Source organism: Aphidius gifuensis, linkage group LG1, assembly GCF_014905175.1.
Source record: "Aphidius gifuensis isolate YNYX2018 linkage group LG1, ASM1490517v1, whole genome shotgun sequence".
Classification (NCBI taxonomy): domain Eukaryota; kingdom Metazoa; phylum Arthropoda; class Insecta; order Hymenoptera; family Braconidae; genus Aphidius; species Aphidius gifuensis.
In genome coordinates, this window is record NC_057788.1 from 930,078 (window position 1) to 945,768 (window position 15,691).

Consider the following 15,691-nt stretch of genomic DNA (forward strand, 5'->3'; position numbering starts at 1 on the left):
TGTGTATTTTATATATGTTTATAAATTTTTTGACATTTATTTTCTCAGCCATTTGATGACATAAAAATATCAAATGAATAAAAATAATCATGCAGAACAATAATTTGTTCGCTATTGATGATAAAAAATTACTTTTCTGTATTGATGAAGAAGTTGACAGAGCCAATTACAGACGTCTTAATACATTAATTGAGGTTAGTTCATCTGTTGCTTTACATAAAGTTATTATTTTTTAACATTTATTATTATAAATAATTAATGATTAATTTATCATTAATAACAGCTCAATATTATTAAACATGAATTTTTAAAAATTTTAGAAAAATGGTGGTATCAATCAAAATATCTGTAGTCCAGAAACAATAAATTTAATTACTATAAAAAATAATAATAATTTTGTAAACAAACGTTCAAATTATAAACTGTACAATAGTCAATTTATACATGATTCAATTGAAAAAAATTGTTTACAATCACTTGAAGATTACAGGTAAATAAATTTAATATAAAATTAATATTTTTTTGATTAAAAAAAAACCAGTTGTAAATTGATTTTTTGTTTAAAATTATTTTAGAATACCAGAATGTATTATGGAAAAAGATAATGATAAAAAAGAAGCACTATTGAATTATCCAAGTTTAGAGAATACAATTTTTTCTGGTTCAAAATGGTTGGAACCAATTTGTAGGTCTGAAGATGGTAAATAAATATTTATAAATTATTTAAAAATACTTGTTGATAGTTGTTTAAAAAAAAAAAAGAATTGTAAATAATCTTTGTATGTTATTAGTTATTTTAGAAAGTTATGATCTTGACGACGATGATGATGAGGATGAGGGTGAAGATGAGGAGGATAACAACGTTGAAAATTTAACTACAAATCCAGTTGATCCTGAACCAGTTTTATGTGAAGAAAATAATATTGATAAAACCAGTTTAAAAAATACCGATAAATCAGCTGATGATTGTGTTGGTAAGCCAGTTGCTTCTACGTCACCAAAACAAATAGCTCCAAGTGTTGTTGATGTGGCATTACCTGAACATATTGATGAGCCAGTTAATTCCACATCACCAAAACAAATAGCTCCAAGTGTTATTGATGTGGCATTACCTGAACATGTTGATGAGCCAGTTGATTCTACGTCACCAAAACAAATAGCTCCAAGTGTTATTGATGTGGCATTACCTAAACATATTGATGAGCCAGTTGATTCCACATCACCAAAACAAATGGCTTCAAGTGTTGTTGATGTGGCATTACCTGAACATGTTGATGAGCCAGTTGAATCCACATCACCAAAACAAATAGCTTCAAGTGTTGTTGATGTGGCATTACCTGAACATGTTGATACACAAACATCAGATGTTTCAGAGTATTTTTCATGTAAAAATTTCGAATCAAATTTATCCTTGGATGATAGAAAAGAAGCACCATCAAATTCACCAATAATATCAGCTAATAAACAAATAGATTCATCACCAGAAATTACTCTCGTAAAAAATCCATTTTTCAAAATGAAACGTGATAGAATTCGAAATTGTCGTTCATCAAAAGTTTTAATTAAAAAAGAAAATGATTTACCAATTAAACAAGAAGTTGATGTATCAATGGACAGGGATAAACAGGTGGTACTGAATGAAGTTCATGAAAATATAGCAGATAATGTGTTGGATGATTCACCTGGACAGGCATCAACATCTAGAGAACATTCATCACAAAATAAAAATATTAAAAACAGCAATATTGATAAAGATTTTGATGAAACAAATTTTATAATAATCACTGATGATGATGATGATGATGATACTGATATTGAAGTGAGGAACAATTCTTCATCTGCTGATAATGAAAACAGGGTAAATTTTAATATTACTGATAATGATGATGATGATGATGATGGTGATGAAGAACTTGAACAATCATTTAATTCAAATTATTTTAGTCAAAATAACACTCCTACTTTTGCAGCTGTTGTTAGAAAAAAAAAAGCTATTGTTATTAAACCAAGAATTAAATATTGTAATATATTAAATTCAAGTAGTAGTGAAGACAACTGAAAATAATTACTTTACAGAAAAATTAATGAAAAATATTTTACCAATTTAAAAATAATTTTTAAATTATTTTCTAATTTTATTTTTTTATACTTTATCTGGTTTTTATTTTTCTTTTTAAAAGTAATTAATTACTGCATTATTTTCTAATAACTTTTTCTTTTTTTTTATCATCTTCTTTTCGTTCAGGAATACTTTTTAAAAATTGTTTTTTATTTGTTTTAAAAATGTGTCCTTTTTTTGTAAAAAATTATTTGCAATATTATATTTTTTTATTTGTTATTTATTTTATATCAAAAATATAAAATTTATTAAAAATTATAAAATTTATATTCAGCTATAATTCAAATATACAATGTAAATTTTTTATTATTTTTAAAATTATGTTATTAAAATTGAGGTTGAATTAATTGCTGTGAATTTTTTTTCGTATGAGTTTTAATTTAAAAAAATTTTTTTTTATGTCAACAGAAACATGATGAAGTTACTTCGGAAAATATTGAAACTAAAAAGTCAATGTTAAAAACAAAAAGTCTAAAAAACACTGGAAATGATTTAAAAGTTCATTCAAGTAAAGAAAATAAAATGCTGGACATTAAAAAAAAAAGGTATACAAAAAAGTTTTAAAAAAATATTAAATAACTCAAAAATTGATTTGATAATTAATTTTATTTTTTTTGTAGACTTGAACGAGACTTATCTCAATCCTATAATACACCAATAAATGATTATGACGTGGAACGTGAATCATTGGATTTATTATCATCAGAAAAATACTCAAAAAATAATATGAGTGATAAAAATACTACTGATGTAATAAAAAAGATCACTGAAAATAAAAATAGTATAACTAAAAATAATGGAGAAATATTGAATGAAGTGACAAGTACAACAAATTCAGTTTCGTCTGTATCGATTAATAAGCCGTCCAATCTATCAAATGACAAATCAACTCGACAAGAAAACCAAGAAAATATTTCAATATCAAAAGACTCTGATGATTCATTCGTATGTAACAGTCAAGATGAAGAAGAAACAACATCAAAGCGTTTGAACAGAATAAAAAAATTGAAACGTTTGGAAAAGATGTCATCTAAAAAATCGACAGGTACATTAAACATAGAAAAAAATTCATCAAAAGCATTGGGTCTATTCTCATGTACTCGTGCTAATGATACCATTGATAAACCAAAAATTTTTTCAAAGAAAAAAACAGTCAAAATACGAAATGCATTTGATGATAACTTTGAAATAAATACATCAAATATTTTACAAAGAAATAATACACAATCTATCAAAGATAAAGTTACAAATAATTTACAAGATGATAATAATAATGATGATACTGTTGATGGTGCTGTTGATGATGCTGATGGTAATGATAAATCAAAGAAGCTTGTAAATAATGAAAAATTAATTGTCAAATCAACTACCAGTCAATCTAACTCATTGGCAATATTATTAACATCAGAATCTGCAAATGAAAATTCAGACAAAGAAACAACACAATTAGCTCAAGAAAATAGAACAAAAAAAAGAAAAAAATATCACCATGAAACATTGAATTCTCATAAACATTCAACACCAGTTAATCCACCGGTTAGAAAATTATGTAATCGAGTATGTACAGTTGTACCAACACCACCATCATCATCAGATGAACTTGATGATGAATATTCAAATACATCTAAACGTCATTGTGTTGATAAGGAAAATTCATCTAAAGCTGAACAATTAAAAAATAATTTAACACAAACAAAAGAAGTATCTTCTAATTCATCAAGAAAATATGATAAAGCTAATTTAAAAACACCTAGAAGATATTTAAATGATAATGATGAAGAAGAAAATCTTGATGAATTAACCAATAGTTTTTGTCAAATTAAACGTAAGAGTAAAAAAAATATATCACCAACAAAAAACAACGATAAAAATGATGATAATGATAAAGAAAAATTACCAAATAATAATACTAGTCAATTAAAAGTTGGTGAATCATCAGAAGCATTATCAAATAATGATGTTAATTTAAAAAAAAAATCAAGTACTACTAGTAATAAAAATTCAATGCCAATAAAATCATCAAAAGATTTTTATTTAAATAATTTAGAAGATGATTCTGATGATGAAAATGAAACAAGTAAATTACAAGCTGATAAAGAAACAGATGGAATAATTGTGATATCAGATTCTGACGATGAAAAAGATAAACAAGATGAATTTCACAGTAAAAATAATAACACAGTATCGAAAAAATTAAAAATAACTGAGAAAAGAAAAGAAAATCATTTGAAATCATCGAGTAATGATAATAGTAGGAAAAAAAATATCAAAGAACATCAAAAAACATCAAATGAAGGTGATGATTTTGTTGCAGACTCTGGCAATGATACAGAATCAGATTCATCAAAATCTTCACCTTGTAAAAAACATAAAAAAAGTGTTGGTGATACTGATTCATCATCATCATTATCATCATCATCATCTGATGATGAATTAGTAAATTTATCATCAGAATATCCATCAAGAACAAATAATAAATCATCAAACAAAGTAAAAAATAAAAAATATAAAACAACTAATTACGACAGAAGAAGTAAAAAATATCTCAAAGGAATTTACAAATCAAAAGAAGATAAAGATTTGATAATTGATCGAAAAAATGATCCATACAGGAGGTATCCAACCGAGCCTCTAGATGTAAATATCAAAGATCAACCACGAGCTTGGTTAGATGATGACAATAAATTATTTTTTCGTACAGACTTTGATAGACATAACCATTCGATACCAACTGGCAAACGTCCAGCATACAAAGAGTGGGAAGAGAACGAAATGATAAGATTCATCTATGAAAAAGGTCATTTTCATCATAATCAATCGATAAATATTTGGAATGAATTGGTATCTACTGGTGTAAGTAATTTTATTATCATAAATAAATTATTAAATTTTATTTTTTCAAACATTTACAATATAAATATTAATTTTTTTCTTTTTACTTTGTCACAATTATTATTAATGAATGAAAATTTTAACAGTTTTTATAATTGTTTTTCTCCTTTTAATTTTGCATATAATTTTTTTATACTCTTTTTTTTGGTCATAATTTGTTGAATGAAAATGTTTTTTTTTTTTTGTTTAATTTTAACAGTGTTTATAATTTATTTGTATTTTTTTGTTTATAGTTATTTATACATCGTGGATCATATTCTTTGATGGCCCATTGGAAGAGAATGTTCGAAACACAACGTCAAATTAAAAATTCTGATTTACCAAACAGATTAATAGAAAGACTGTTGTATCATTTTGGTAAAAAAAAATAAATAGTTTAAATATAAAACGTAAATTATATTTTTTCATTATTTAATAAATAAAAAAAAAAAAAAAACAAATTATATTTTTAAATTATACAAATAATTAAGCGTATTATTATTAAAATTATTATTAATATTTTTTTACAATTGAGAGTGTTTTTTATTTTAAATAAAAAAAAAAAATTATAATAATAACTTAAAGATATGTGATTTATTAATTAATTAAGTAGATGATAATTAATAAATTAAGTACAATTATGGATCATCTGGATGACTTTTAATGCCATTGTTAAGTAGCTCTGTTGTTGCACCATTTGTTGATAGTACAAGTTCTTTATTTATTTTAGTATTGTTGCCTTTTTTTGTACTTTTTTTTTTATAAATATAAAATAATATAACTGCTAATATAATAACAATACCAGAAGTAATTAAACAAAAGGTTGTCCAGTCATATGGCCTTGAAGTCATATCTTTACATTTATTATAAATTGTGTATGTTTCGTTTGAAATTAATAATTTTGATGATGTTGTACATTTATCGCATTTTAAATTTTTTGGTATGAGTGTTATATCATGTGTATTTATCCATTCTTTGATAGCTGTACATTCACAAGCATTTAGACTCAATGGATTTCTGTCAATGTCAAGTAATTTTATTGAACAAAAATGTGCCAAATCAGCTGGTGTTATTTTTATAATTTTGTTGAGTGATACATTTAGATATTTAAGATTTGGCATTGACATTGTCGTTGGAAGTTTTGTCAGCAGCTCATTTTGACTAATATCAAGATCAACAATACGTGATAATATTGAATGATTTAATGATTCATCTGTTAATTTATTTCTTCCAAGTGAGACTGTTGTTAATTCTGGATATTCAAATACATTCATTGGAAATTTTGTTATTGCATTTCTGTATAAATCAATAACTTGGATATTTTTTTTTTGTGATTCAAATGCTCCAGTGTCAATTTTTGTTATGAAATTATCTTGAAAACTTATGTAGCTAAGATCAGTAAATTTTTCAAGTGTTGAATTTGTTAATTCTGTCACACGATTACGTGTAAAGTATAAAATCTGTAATGAAAAAACAAAACAAAATAAGACAATAAATAAATTATAAATTGTTGTTTTTTATATATCAATTTTATTTTATTTTATTTTTTCAAGTCAGCAGTCTGTGAATTGAATCAAGTGTCACAATTCAAACATCAGCTTTTAATAATAATATTATTCTCAGTTACTTTATCAAATTTACGTTTTTTTTTTATTATTTTCATTTGTATATGAGTTGTATTCAATGATATTTATGAGTCATAAAATTTTAATCTCATAAATCATAATTGAATTTCAATGAAAATTAAAATAAATAACAAGTTGAGAAATTTTAATTTAATTTTTGACATTATATTGCATTTAGTCAGGTAAATAATTTATGCAAAAAAGAAAAGTTTTATAATTATTTTCAAGACGTTGATGAATATCAAGTATACGATTTATAAAATTTGAATAATTATTACCTCAATATCTTTTCGCAAAGTTTGTGGAAATTCATCATAGTTAAGATCGTAACAGATGACACGATACTTTGAGTGTATTTTACCGTATTGACATTTTTTCTGAGCTGTTGGATCTATGTCACTGAGTACTAATCCACCACCAGCCATTGACTTAGCCATCACAAGACATGGTACTCCAGTCAGCAAAAATACACCAAGTACCACAATTATAAACATCATCACTTTCATTGTTCCAGCATCTACAATAACAAAAAAATAAAATTAAAACAATTACAATTTTTATCAACCTTATTTCATTATTTATCATCACGTTTAAAATAATTTATTTTTTTTTTTTTTTCTTTATACAAATACTTTAGCAAATATAAAATAAAAAATTAAAACTTTTGAATTTTTTTCATACATAAAAGACCTTGAGCAAACACGACAGAAAGCACGTACAATTTCAACGTTTCAAAAATAGTTTTAATCACTAAAAAGTTGTCTGTTGAATGTCCATTTTAAGAATGAATGTTTTACAAAATAATAATTATCATTTAACTATTCACATTTTAATATTCTAACGTGTTTTATTTTCTTCAAAATAATACAAAAAAAAATTTACCCAAGATAACATTTATCTATGATAAAATAAAAAAAAAAAAAAAAAAATTTCCAGTTTAAAACTAATGATTAGACATCTATTTATTTTAAAATAATCTGTTAGTAAAAAAATGAGAAAAAAAAAATTATAGGTTTATTTTTTTTAATGATCCACTTAATGTAAAGAACATAACTTTGATTTATGATTTTTCATCGACCCAATTTTCATTCTGTCGTGAGTACAATCTCAATCTTTTAATCGCATAATTTCGTTTTTTTTTTTCTATTTATTTTTCTGAGATCTATATTTATCGGTAAGACTTGTAAATTAAAAAAAAATAATTTATCTAGGTGGATTATTATTTTTCTTGGTCTTGTGTTATCCAAGAGTTTATTCTTTTTTATTATCTGTTTGTTTTATTTGGGGAAATATTTCTTTTTAATTTGAGTGAGGATGATATAGTAACTGGGATATTGACTAAAGCATTTTCGTAATACCACATAAGAGGACTTGGATTATTGGAGAATGTTTTAACGCGCTATTTTCAGCATCCAACCGACAGACTACTATTCACTCATTTATTAAACATTTTTAAAAAAACCACTGCTCTTCATAATTATTACAACCCCAACATCTTGAAGATAAAAAAAAAAAAAAATTGAATTTTTAAAAATAAACAGATTAACAAGTATATAAATAAATAAAATTATTTTTTTTTTTTTAAACTTTCTATACATAGACAAATTAAATGAATTAAATTTAAAAAAAAATCCACTCAATTAATTTTTAAATCCAAAAAAAAAAAAACAATATTTATAAAATTGCTAAATTAATTTTAGAAAAAAAAAAATTGAATTTTTAAAATAAACAGATTAACAAGTGTATAAATAAAGAAAATTATTTTTTTTTTTGAATTTTTTATACATAAACAAATTAAATAGATAAAGTAAAATTCAAAAAAAAAAATATTATAACTCAATTTTGTATTAAAAATCAATTTTTAAATGCAATAAAAAATATTTATAAAATTGATAAATTATAAATAGAGTAAGCAAATATTATTTAATAAATTATTGTGTATTTTAAAAATACAAATGTCGTAGAAAGAATAATTTCAAGATAAAAAAATTATCATCAAAGTCAATCAACATGATAAGATTAAATAAAATTACGGATGTAAGTTTATGATAAGGATAACGATACACTGTCGAAACAACAAAAGTCGAAAAAAGTAAAATATAAAAGCAAAAAAAAGTAATAAAAAAAATTTTTAAACAAATAATAAAACAAAGTAAAAAATAACATAACAAGTTATTGAAATGGAAATAATATTGAATCATAAATGTGTGACACATTGTTGAGTAATTTAAATAACCAATATCCATTCAACAATAATAATAAAAAAATACAAAATAAATAAATAAATAATCAATAATAATTATTACGTGAGGAGAATATATTTTTAAATAAAAATCAAAAAGTAAATAAAAAAATAAATCGGATGTGAATATAAATTGTCAGTGTGTTGCCATAAACGTGTCAAAAATAAACAAAAAAAAAATTCAAATATTATTACAAGAAGAAAATTTATATAGTCAAGCTGTCTATCAATGGCAAAGTTTAAAGAAAATTTTGTTTTATGATATTCTCTTTAAAAATATTGTAAATTTGTGGTAGTAAAAGATGGAAAAAAAAATAAATTTCGACGATAGAAATACACACAGATATATAAATTATTATCCTCGTTTCGTTTTCGTTTACATCATCAGCCCCTTATTTATTATCATTATTATCATTATTGTTGCGTGATAAGAGATAATATAACGAATCATCCAGTGAATCATCCCTTAGCACTGGCTTTATTTTTTTTGCATTAAAATTGTGAATAATAATAATGGAAATAAAGTTAATAACAGTTGGATTAATTGGTCATTGATTTTGTTTGAATAAAAGAAAAACAAACAAATGTTATTTGAGATAAGAAAAATTTTATAAATAATTTAAATCAATAATTGTTATTATTTTTTAAATGAAAGTTTATAAATTTAGACTTGGTGGTTTTGAAAATTAACAGGACTTGGTTAATCTGGATTTTAGTATTTATAAATTTAAATGTAAACTGTTTTATTTTTGATTTTTTAGAATGATTAATGATCGATATTTATTTGAAAATTTTTAATAATTTATTTTTGAATTATTTATAATTGTTTTTGTAATTATATTGTTATTTTTTTTCATTGATTTTGGACGTTTTTTTACAATTTTTATAAATAGAATTTGTTTTTTTTTTTAATTATTCATTTGGGTCATGGAAATGTTAAAAAATATTGTTAATATATTGGGGTAAATTTATTTAAACAAATCAAATTTATATTGTATAAAAAAAATTAATTTTTTAAATGCATTTTTTTTGAATATTAGGTATTGTTTTTTAATAATTAAATTTTAAAAAATTATGTATTTTTAATTTTTTTGGGTCAAAAATTATTTAAAAATTTCAAACTTAATTATTTATTTATTTTGAAAAATTAAAAATCAATGAAAATTTAATTATTTTAATATTTCATTTACATTTTTTAAATGTCAGTTATTTTTTTTTGCTTTGATTTTAATTTCATTTAAACATTAATTAAAAATCAATACAAACATTTAAATGAAAAATTGCATTTTATTTTTAATTCATTGGGGTCATACATGACTGGAAAAAAACCGTTAAATTATTCATATTATTATTTAAACAATTAAATATTTAATTAAAAAAAAAAAAAACAAATATAAACATTTTATTAAAAAAATTATTTCTACTCAAAAAAAAAATTGATAACTTGTGTTAAAATTACATAAAAAATAATAACAATAAAATTTTTAAAATACGTAATTATTTAAACAAATAATAAAATATTTAAACAACTCAAAAAATAAATATTTCAAATGAAAAAAAAAATGAATTTTCCAAACGAAAAAAAAAAATAAATTTTTAAACTAATTTTTTAAAAATACCATGACATATGAAAAATTGAGAAAAAATTACAACTTCAAATATTAACATGTGTCAAATGTAAAATGAAAAGAAAAAGAGTAATAATAATAATTTTTTTAAAAAAATACACCTATCATTAATTTGACATGACATAAAGAAAGAAAGCTGTTTGTTAATATTCAAATATTGCGTCAGAGTTAAGTACACGCTAAAATTACACTTAACTGATGGAGTGTTAGAAAAATAAATTTGAAAAATAAATAAAGTATAGAAAAAATATAAATTGTATGTTTTTGTAAAGACAATTTTTATATTTATTTATTTATTCAGCAGTGATGCATTAAAAACAATAACACATTAATTCAAGATTGTACTTAGACACACGTGAATGAACAACAACAACAACACAAAGGCACACACACATTTAACATACAAAAACAAATAAATAAATTTTGTTTTTTAATTTTTCATTAATCATACTGTATGTAATTTTTAATCTCACAATATATTTTCATTTTAAAACCACCGTTTTTTTTCAAAGCAGATGTTACAAAAAAAAAAACGACAAAAAACCACTCAAGGTTCAACGAAAAATGCTCGACAAAATAAATAATAACAACAATATCCACATGTTAAAAAAAAAAAAAAATTAAACTTTCTAAAACTCTAAAATAATAATTATATAAATAAACAATTAAAAAAATTTTAATTAATAAATAAATTTACCTTATATTAAAATTCCAATTTGAAGAAAAAAATTTTTGAAAAATTATTATTTTTCAATGTAACATATTTTCACCATAAATAATTTCACAAAAAAAATTAATAAAATTAATAAATTTTACATTGTTAATAATAAACAATAATTATAAAAATTTAAAATTTATAATTTTAAACAATGGCGAAATAATAATAAACAAAAAATTTAACGTTTTTTTTTTAATCGAAAAAAATTTGATAATTTGAATTTAAATTATAAAAATTGTTAATTAATAATTATGTAATATTAATTTACATATATTTTTAGTGTTATATTGTTATTATTTAATTAATAATATTGTTTGTTTTTTAATTTAAACGGAGTATTCGTCGCGGCGTCAGACTTGGTACTGAAAAAAAATATAAGCTGTTGGTATGATGGTGAATGTTTGAGAGAGTCTCTATTCTTGCGAGACCACGCTCCAACACACACACACACAAAAAAAAAAAACAAAAGGTACGGTGGTTATATATTCAACACGAGTAAGTGAGATAAATATATAAATGTTGAATTTTAAAAACCAACTTTCTCGGTCAAGCTTTGAATGTACAATCTCACCTTCCTTGTTTCTTATTATTATTTTTTTTGTATTTCGTCTTACCTTTACATGCACTCCCTCTCTCTTTCCTACTCTCTTAATCCAAATAGCGTCTTTTGTAAAATTTTCCCTGCACTATCCTTCAAATCCCCTATTAACCCCCCTTATCCGCCAACCCCCCGCTTTGCTATACTTTCTCAATATCCTTGTGAATAATATTCCTTAAACATTTTTTCTATACCTAAAAACCGGTGAGCTTGAACATCCATCCAGTCACGAGGGGTTGCTAAAAAAAAAAAAAAAATAGGGGGAAAATAATGTGTATACTTTTGTCAAACACACATATATACTATTTCATTTTAAAATGAAAAATATAATATTTTTTTTTTTAATGAAAATGAGGCGGAGAAAAAAAGCAAGACACGTGAAAAAATTCACCTGGTACACCTTTGTCCATTGTCATGATGGTGTTACCTCAATATTATCATTATATTAATTTTATATACATGTATGTGTGTGTTTAAATACATGTCACCTTGATGTTTGACTGTGTGTTAAATAAAAACCGGAAATATTCAGGACTTGGTCATACACTTAGAGTACCTCTCTCAGCCTCCGATATTATTTTTTTTTTTTTCAATTTTTTTTATTTTTTTACTGCTCATGACCATATGAGTGTGATGAAACACACAAATACCATCATCTTGTGAACGAGGTTACTTGTTTTATGTGTAATACGTGTTATTTATTTATATATATTCTTTTTTTTTAACTGCGTAAAATATATTTGCGAGAGAACGCAAAAGTTGGCTGCTTTTTTTACCCCAAATCGATTTTTGTTGGGGTGAAATTTTGTGTCTTGATGAGGGTTGTTTCTACGTCGCAAATGCTGACGACGTATATATATATTTTTTTTTTTCCTTTTCTTCTTTTGTATATGTGAATTTGAGATTTATTTTTTTTCTTTTTATCATTGATCATACGTAGAGTGACGCAAGTGTAGGATGACCCTTTCGAAGAAAAAAAAAATTTTTATTTTTATTTTTATTCCATTTGGGGATATGGATCATGTTACTTTTTGGAGCAGACAGAATAAAATAAATTATCTTTATTTTTTTATATGTAAAGGGATGATTTCTATGACAAAATTTGAATGGTACTTTTTTTTTTTTTTTGTTTGACGGATGAGCCGGGGATGTGAGAGAAAAATTTGAAAAATTTGAAATAAAAAAAGTGGAAAATAATTGTGTGTGTGTCTTGGTTAATGACAAATTGTTGGATAAAAAAAAAAATGACAGTGTTGGAATGAAATTAATATGTTTATTGGAAAATATATTTTTATAAAATTATTCTATTTTTATTTTGAGAGATATATATGATTTTTTTTCTAAATCACGTGATTCATTACTGAGAAATGAATATAATCACTCATTACGTCTGTATCTAATTAATTTTATTTTTTGTTATTTATTTATTTTAGTATAGTATAATATGAAACGTGAGATTTTTATCACACATGTACCGCTCACTTGTTGGATGTCCTCGAGATTGTGTTTTTAATTTTTTCCCTCTTTTTTTAAATATTCGATGGAGTGCAGATTGTAGAAAACATTTGTACCAGCTGTTGCATAGGTTGAAGATTTTTTTTTTTAAAGTATACACATTTTTGATCTAACTTTTAAGTTTCAAATGGATAAACATATAAGGATGTTTAAATACATGCCCATCCCTGGTCGTGAGTTTGCACCCTAAATGCCATTTGGTCATCTGGTCGTGTGCAGCAACCTGTTAAAATTTATTGTCAATATAAATTTCAATTAAATATATAAATTAATGAGTGTTTTAATTTCTACTATGGCTTTTAACAAAGTAATTTTGATGCTTGCCATCATTGCTTCAACCAGTATTTTTGAAGGTATTGTAATTTATTAAATTATTCATTTTATTAATATAAACTTAACAAAAAAATAATTATTTCGTTTTTTTATTCTATTCTTTGTAGCCACGTGTCTACGTAAGGACATAAAAAATATCATTTATAACTCAATGTTGATAAAAAAGTGTAGAGAAAGTAAATCCGATCCAGCTGAATTTAATGAATCACTTTATTTTTCAATGTATTATTATGAAATGTGTGAATCAGACGTTTTTTCCTCTGCATTAGATCAACGTAAAGTGGATAAAGACACTCCACTTTTCAGTGTTCACTCTGATTCTCAAGTATTCTGTAATGCTTTGCCTCATTTATTTGAATGTGTTGAAGATTTTCTAAACAGTGTACTTTGTTTCAACAGTAAAAATTCACTGGCTAATAGAAATACAATAATCCATGCAATACGTTATTATGCTCATTATTTGTGTTCAGAAGATGCAAAAAGAATTGCTGGTAAATATTTTATGAATTAATATTATTAATTATAAATTAAAATAACTAAAATATAATATTTCTTTTCAGCCTTGGTAGAACAATCAGATTGCTTAAAAAAAAGCTTCAATAATGCTAAATGTTTTACTGAAATATTTTTGCAACCAGTGAGCGATCTTGCAAAAGATATTGGCAATAAGACGTAAGTTATATTTTAATAAAAAATATAAAAAAATTAAAAAAATATTTATATTAATTCAATATTTTATAATATACATGTACTTTTATTTCTTACAGCTTTGTTCCAAAAGTTGAAAAATGTATATTGAATACTTTAGATCGATGTCCAAGCATCGATCCACTCTTTTCACCATCAAATAGTGCTCAAGAATTCTTTACCGTATTAAAATATTTCGATTCTTACGTGTATTATTTAAATTCTGATGCAACTAAAAGATGGAATAGCACTAAATGGGATAGAAAATCAAAATCTGAATTCTTTTCAGATGCACTTTATTATGTGTTTTCTTTTAAACGTCCAAAATCTCTAAAATATGACATTTCTTCCATTGTAAAATTTTTTTCCACTCTAATAGATACATTGTTTTTTATTGCTAAGATAAGTTTTATTGTCCATTTTTTTTATATACTTTGGCAATTGAGAAAAATAATAATAATTATCATTTTTCATTTAATTATTACATATGTCTTAAATAAATTACTTTAATAAAAAAAATTTTTTATTCGTAAAAATTATTGTTCACTTGTTTTTATTTATTCATTTTAGAAATATTAAAAAAAAACTAATCCTGGATAAAATTCAACTGTCAATTTATAATTTTTTAAAAAATACACAAATCAATGCTACTTATAGTGATTACTAATTTAATTCATTTCATTATCTAATTTAATTATTTTCAATTAAAATTCAGCCTTGAAAATATTACAAACTGATAATTACTATCTCCTCTTTTTTACTCAAGTTCAATAATTTTTCTTAATATAATTATATATAGTCTCATAATTTCTTTTGTAAAATGGCTTTTAACAAAGAAATTTTGATGCTTACTATGCTTCAACTGGCGTAATTGCAGGTATTGTAATTTATTATAAAAATTATTTATTATTTCAACTGTCTCTACATTTACATACTGCTGAAAAATTTTTACATTCATAAATTTAGATTACATGTGATGTAATAATTCAGACTTTTAAATTTAATTTAATTTATATTTTTACTACGAAATTTTTTTGTCTTTAATCTTTGATCTACTTTTATTAGAATATTTTAAAAAATATATTATTTTAAATTTAAAGAATATAATATATCATTTACACATGTTTAAAAAATAATATTATATATTATCTCATTTAAAAAATAATTTATTTAATATATACATTTGTATTGGGTATTCCCAGGGAAAAAAAAAAATATGATTACAAAATAATGGAGCATCATAAATGCAAATATTAATGAAAATACGATTAAAAATGTTTTTATTAACTATCTATATAAAAATCTAGCTAAAAATTAAATTACACGCGGGAATAAATCTCTATAAATATATATTT

At 23.1% G+C, this 15,691-nt stretch overlaps 2 protein-coding genes across 2 annotated transcripts; one reads left to right on the plus strand and one right to left on the minus strand.

Annotated features, from left to right (window-relative positions):
- Positions 1-5,385, plus strand: LOC122860727 (putative histone-lysine N-methyltransferase 1). Its single transcript, XM_044164663.1, has 7 exons — positions 1-194; positions 321-490; positions 576-700; positions 792-1,858; positions 2,528-2,664; positions 2,740-4,972; positions 5,245-5,385. The coding sequence occupies exons 1-7, from the start codon at positions 90-92 to the stop codon at positions 5,380-5,382; spliced, it is 3,975 nt and encodes a 1,324-aa protein (XP_044020598.1). The 5' UTR covers positions 1-89; the 3' UTR covers positions 5,383-5,385.
- A 147-nt stretch (positions 5,386-5,532) lies between these two features.
- Positions 5,533-7,392, minus strand: LOC122860728. The gene is made up of 3 exons (XM_044164664.1): positions 7,297-7,392; positions 6,894-7,132; positions 5,533-6,450 (listed from the first exon to the last, which is right to left on the minus strand). The coding sequence occupies exons 2-3, from the start codon at positions 7,119-7,121 to the stop codon at positions 5,629-5,631; spliced, it is 1,050 nt and encodes a 349-aa protein (XP_044020599.1). The 5' UTR covers positions 7,122-7,132; positions 7,297-7,392; the 3' UTR covers positions 5,533-5,628.
- Between the last annotated feature and the right edge of the window lie 8,299 nt (positions 7,393-15,691).

What these genes read in the sequence shown, in the direction of transcription:
- LOC122860728 (XM_044164664.1), bottom strand. Translation starts at nt 7,121, where the DNA reads ATGAAAGTGATGATGTTTATAATTGTGGTACTTGGTGTATTTTTGCTG. An exon ending in CTTTGCGAAAAGATATTGAG is followed by an intron (nt 6,451 to 6,893) that starts GTAATAATTATT and finishes TTTTCATTACAG; the next exon opens with ATTTTATACTTTACACGTAA.
- LOC122860727 (XM_044164663.1), top strand. Translation starts at nt 90, where the DNA reads ATGCAGAACAATAATTTGTTCGCTATTGATGATAAAAAATTACTTTTC. An exon ending in AATTTGTAGGTCTGAAGATG is followed by an intron (nt 701 to 791) that starts GTAAATAAATAT and finishes GTATGTTATTAG; the next exon opens with TTATTTTAGAAAGTTATGAT. An exon ending in ATGAATTGGTATCTACTGGT is followed by an intron (nt 4,973 to 5,244) that starts GTAAGTAATTTT and finishes TTTTGTTTATAG; the next exon opens with TTATTTATACATCGTGGATC.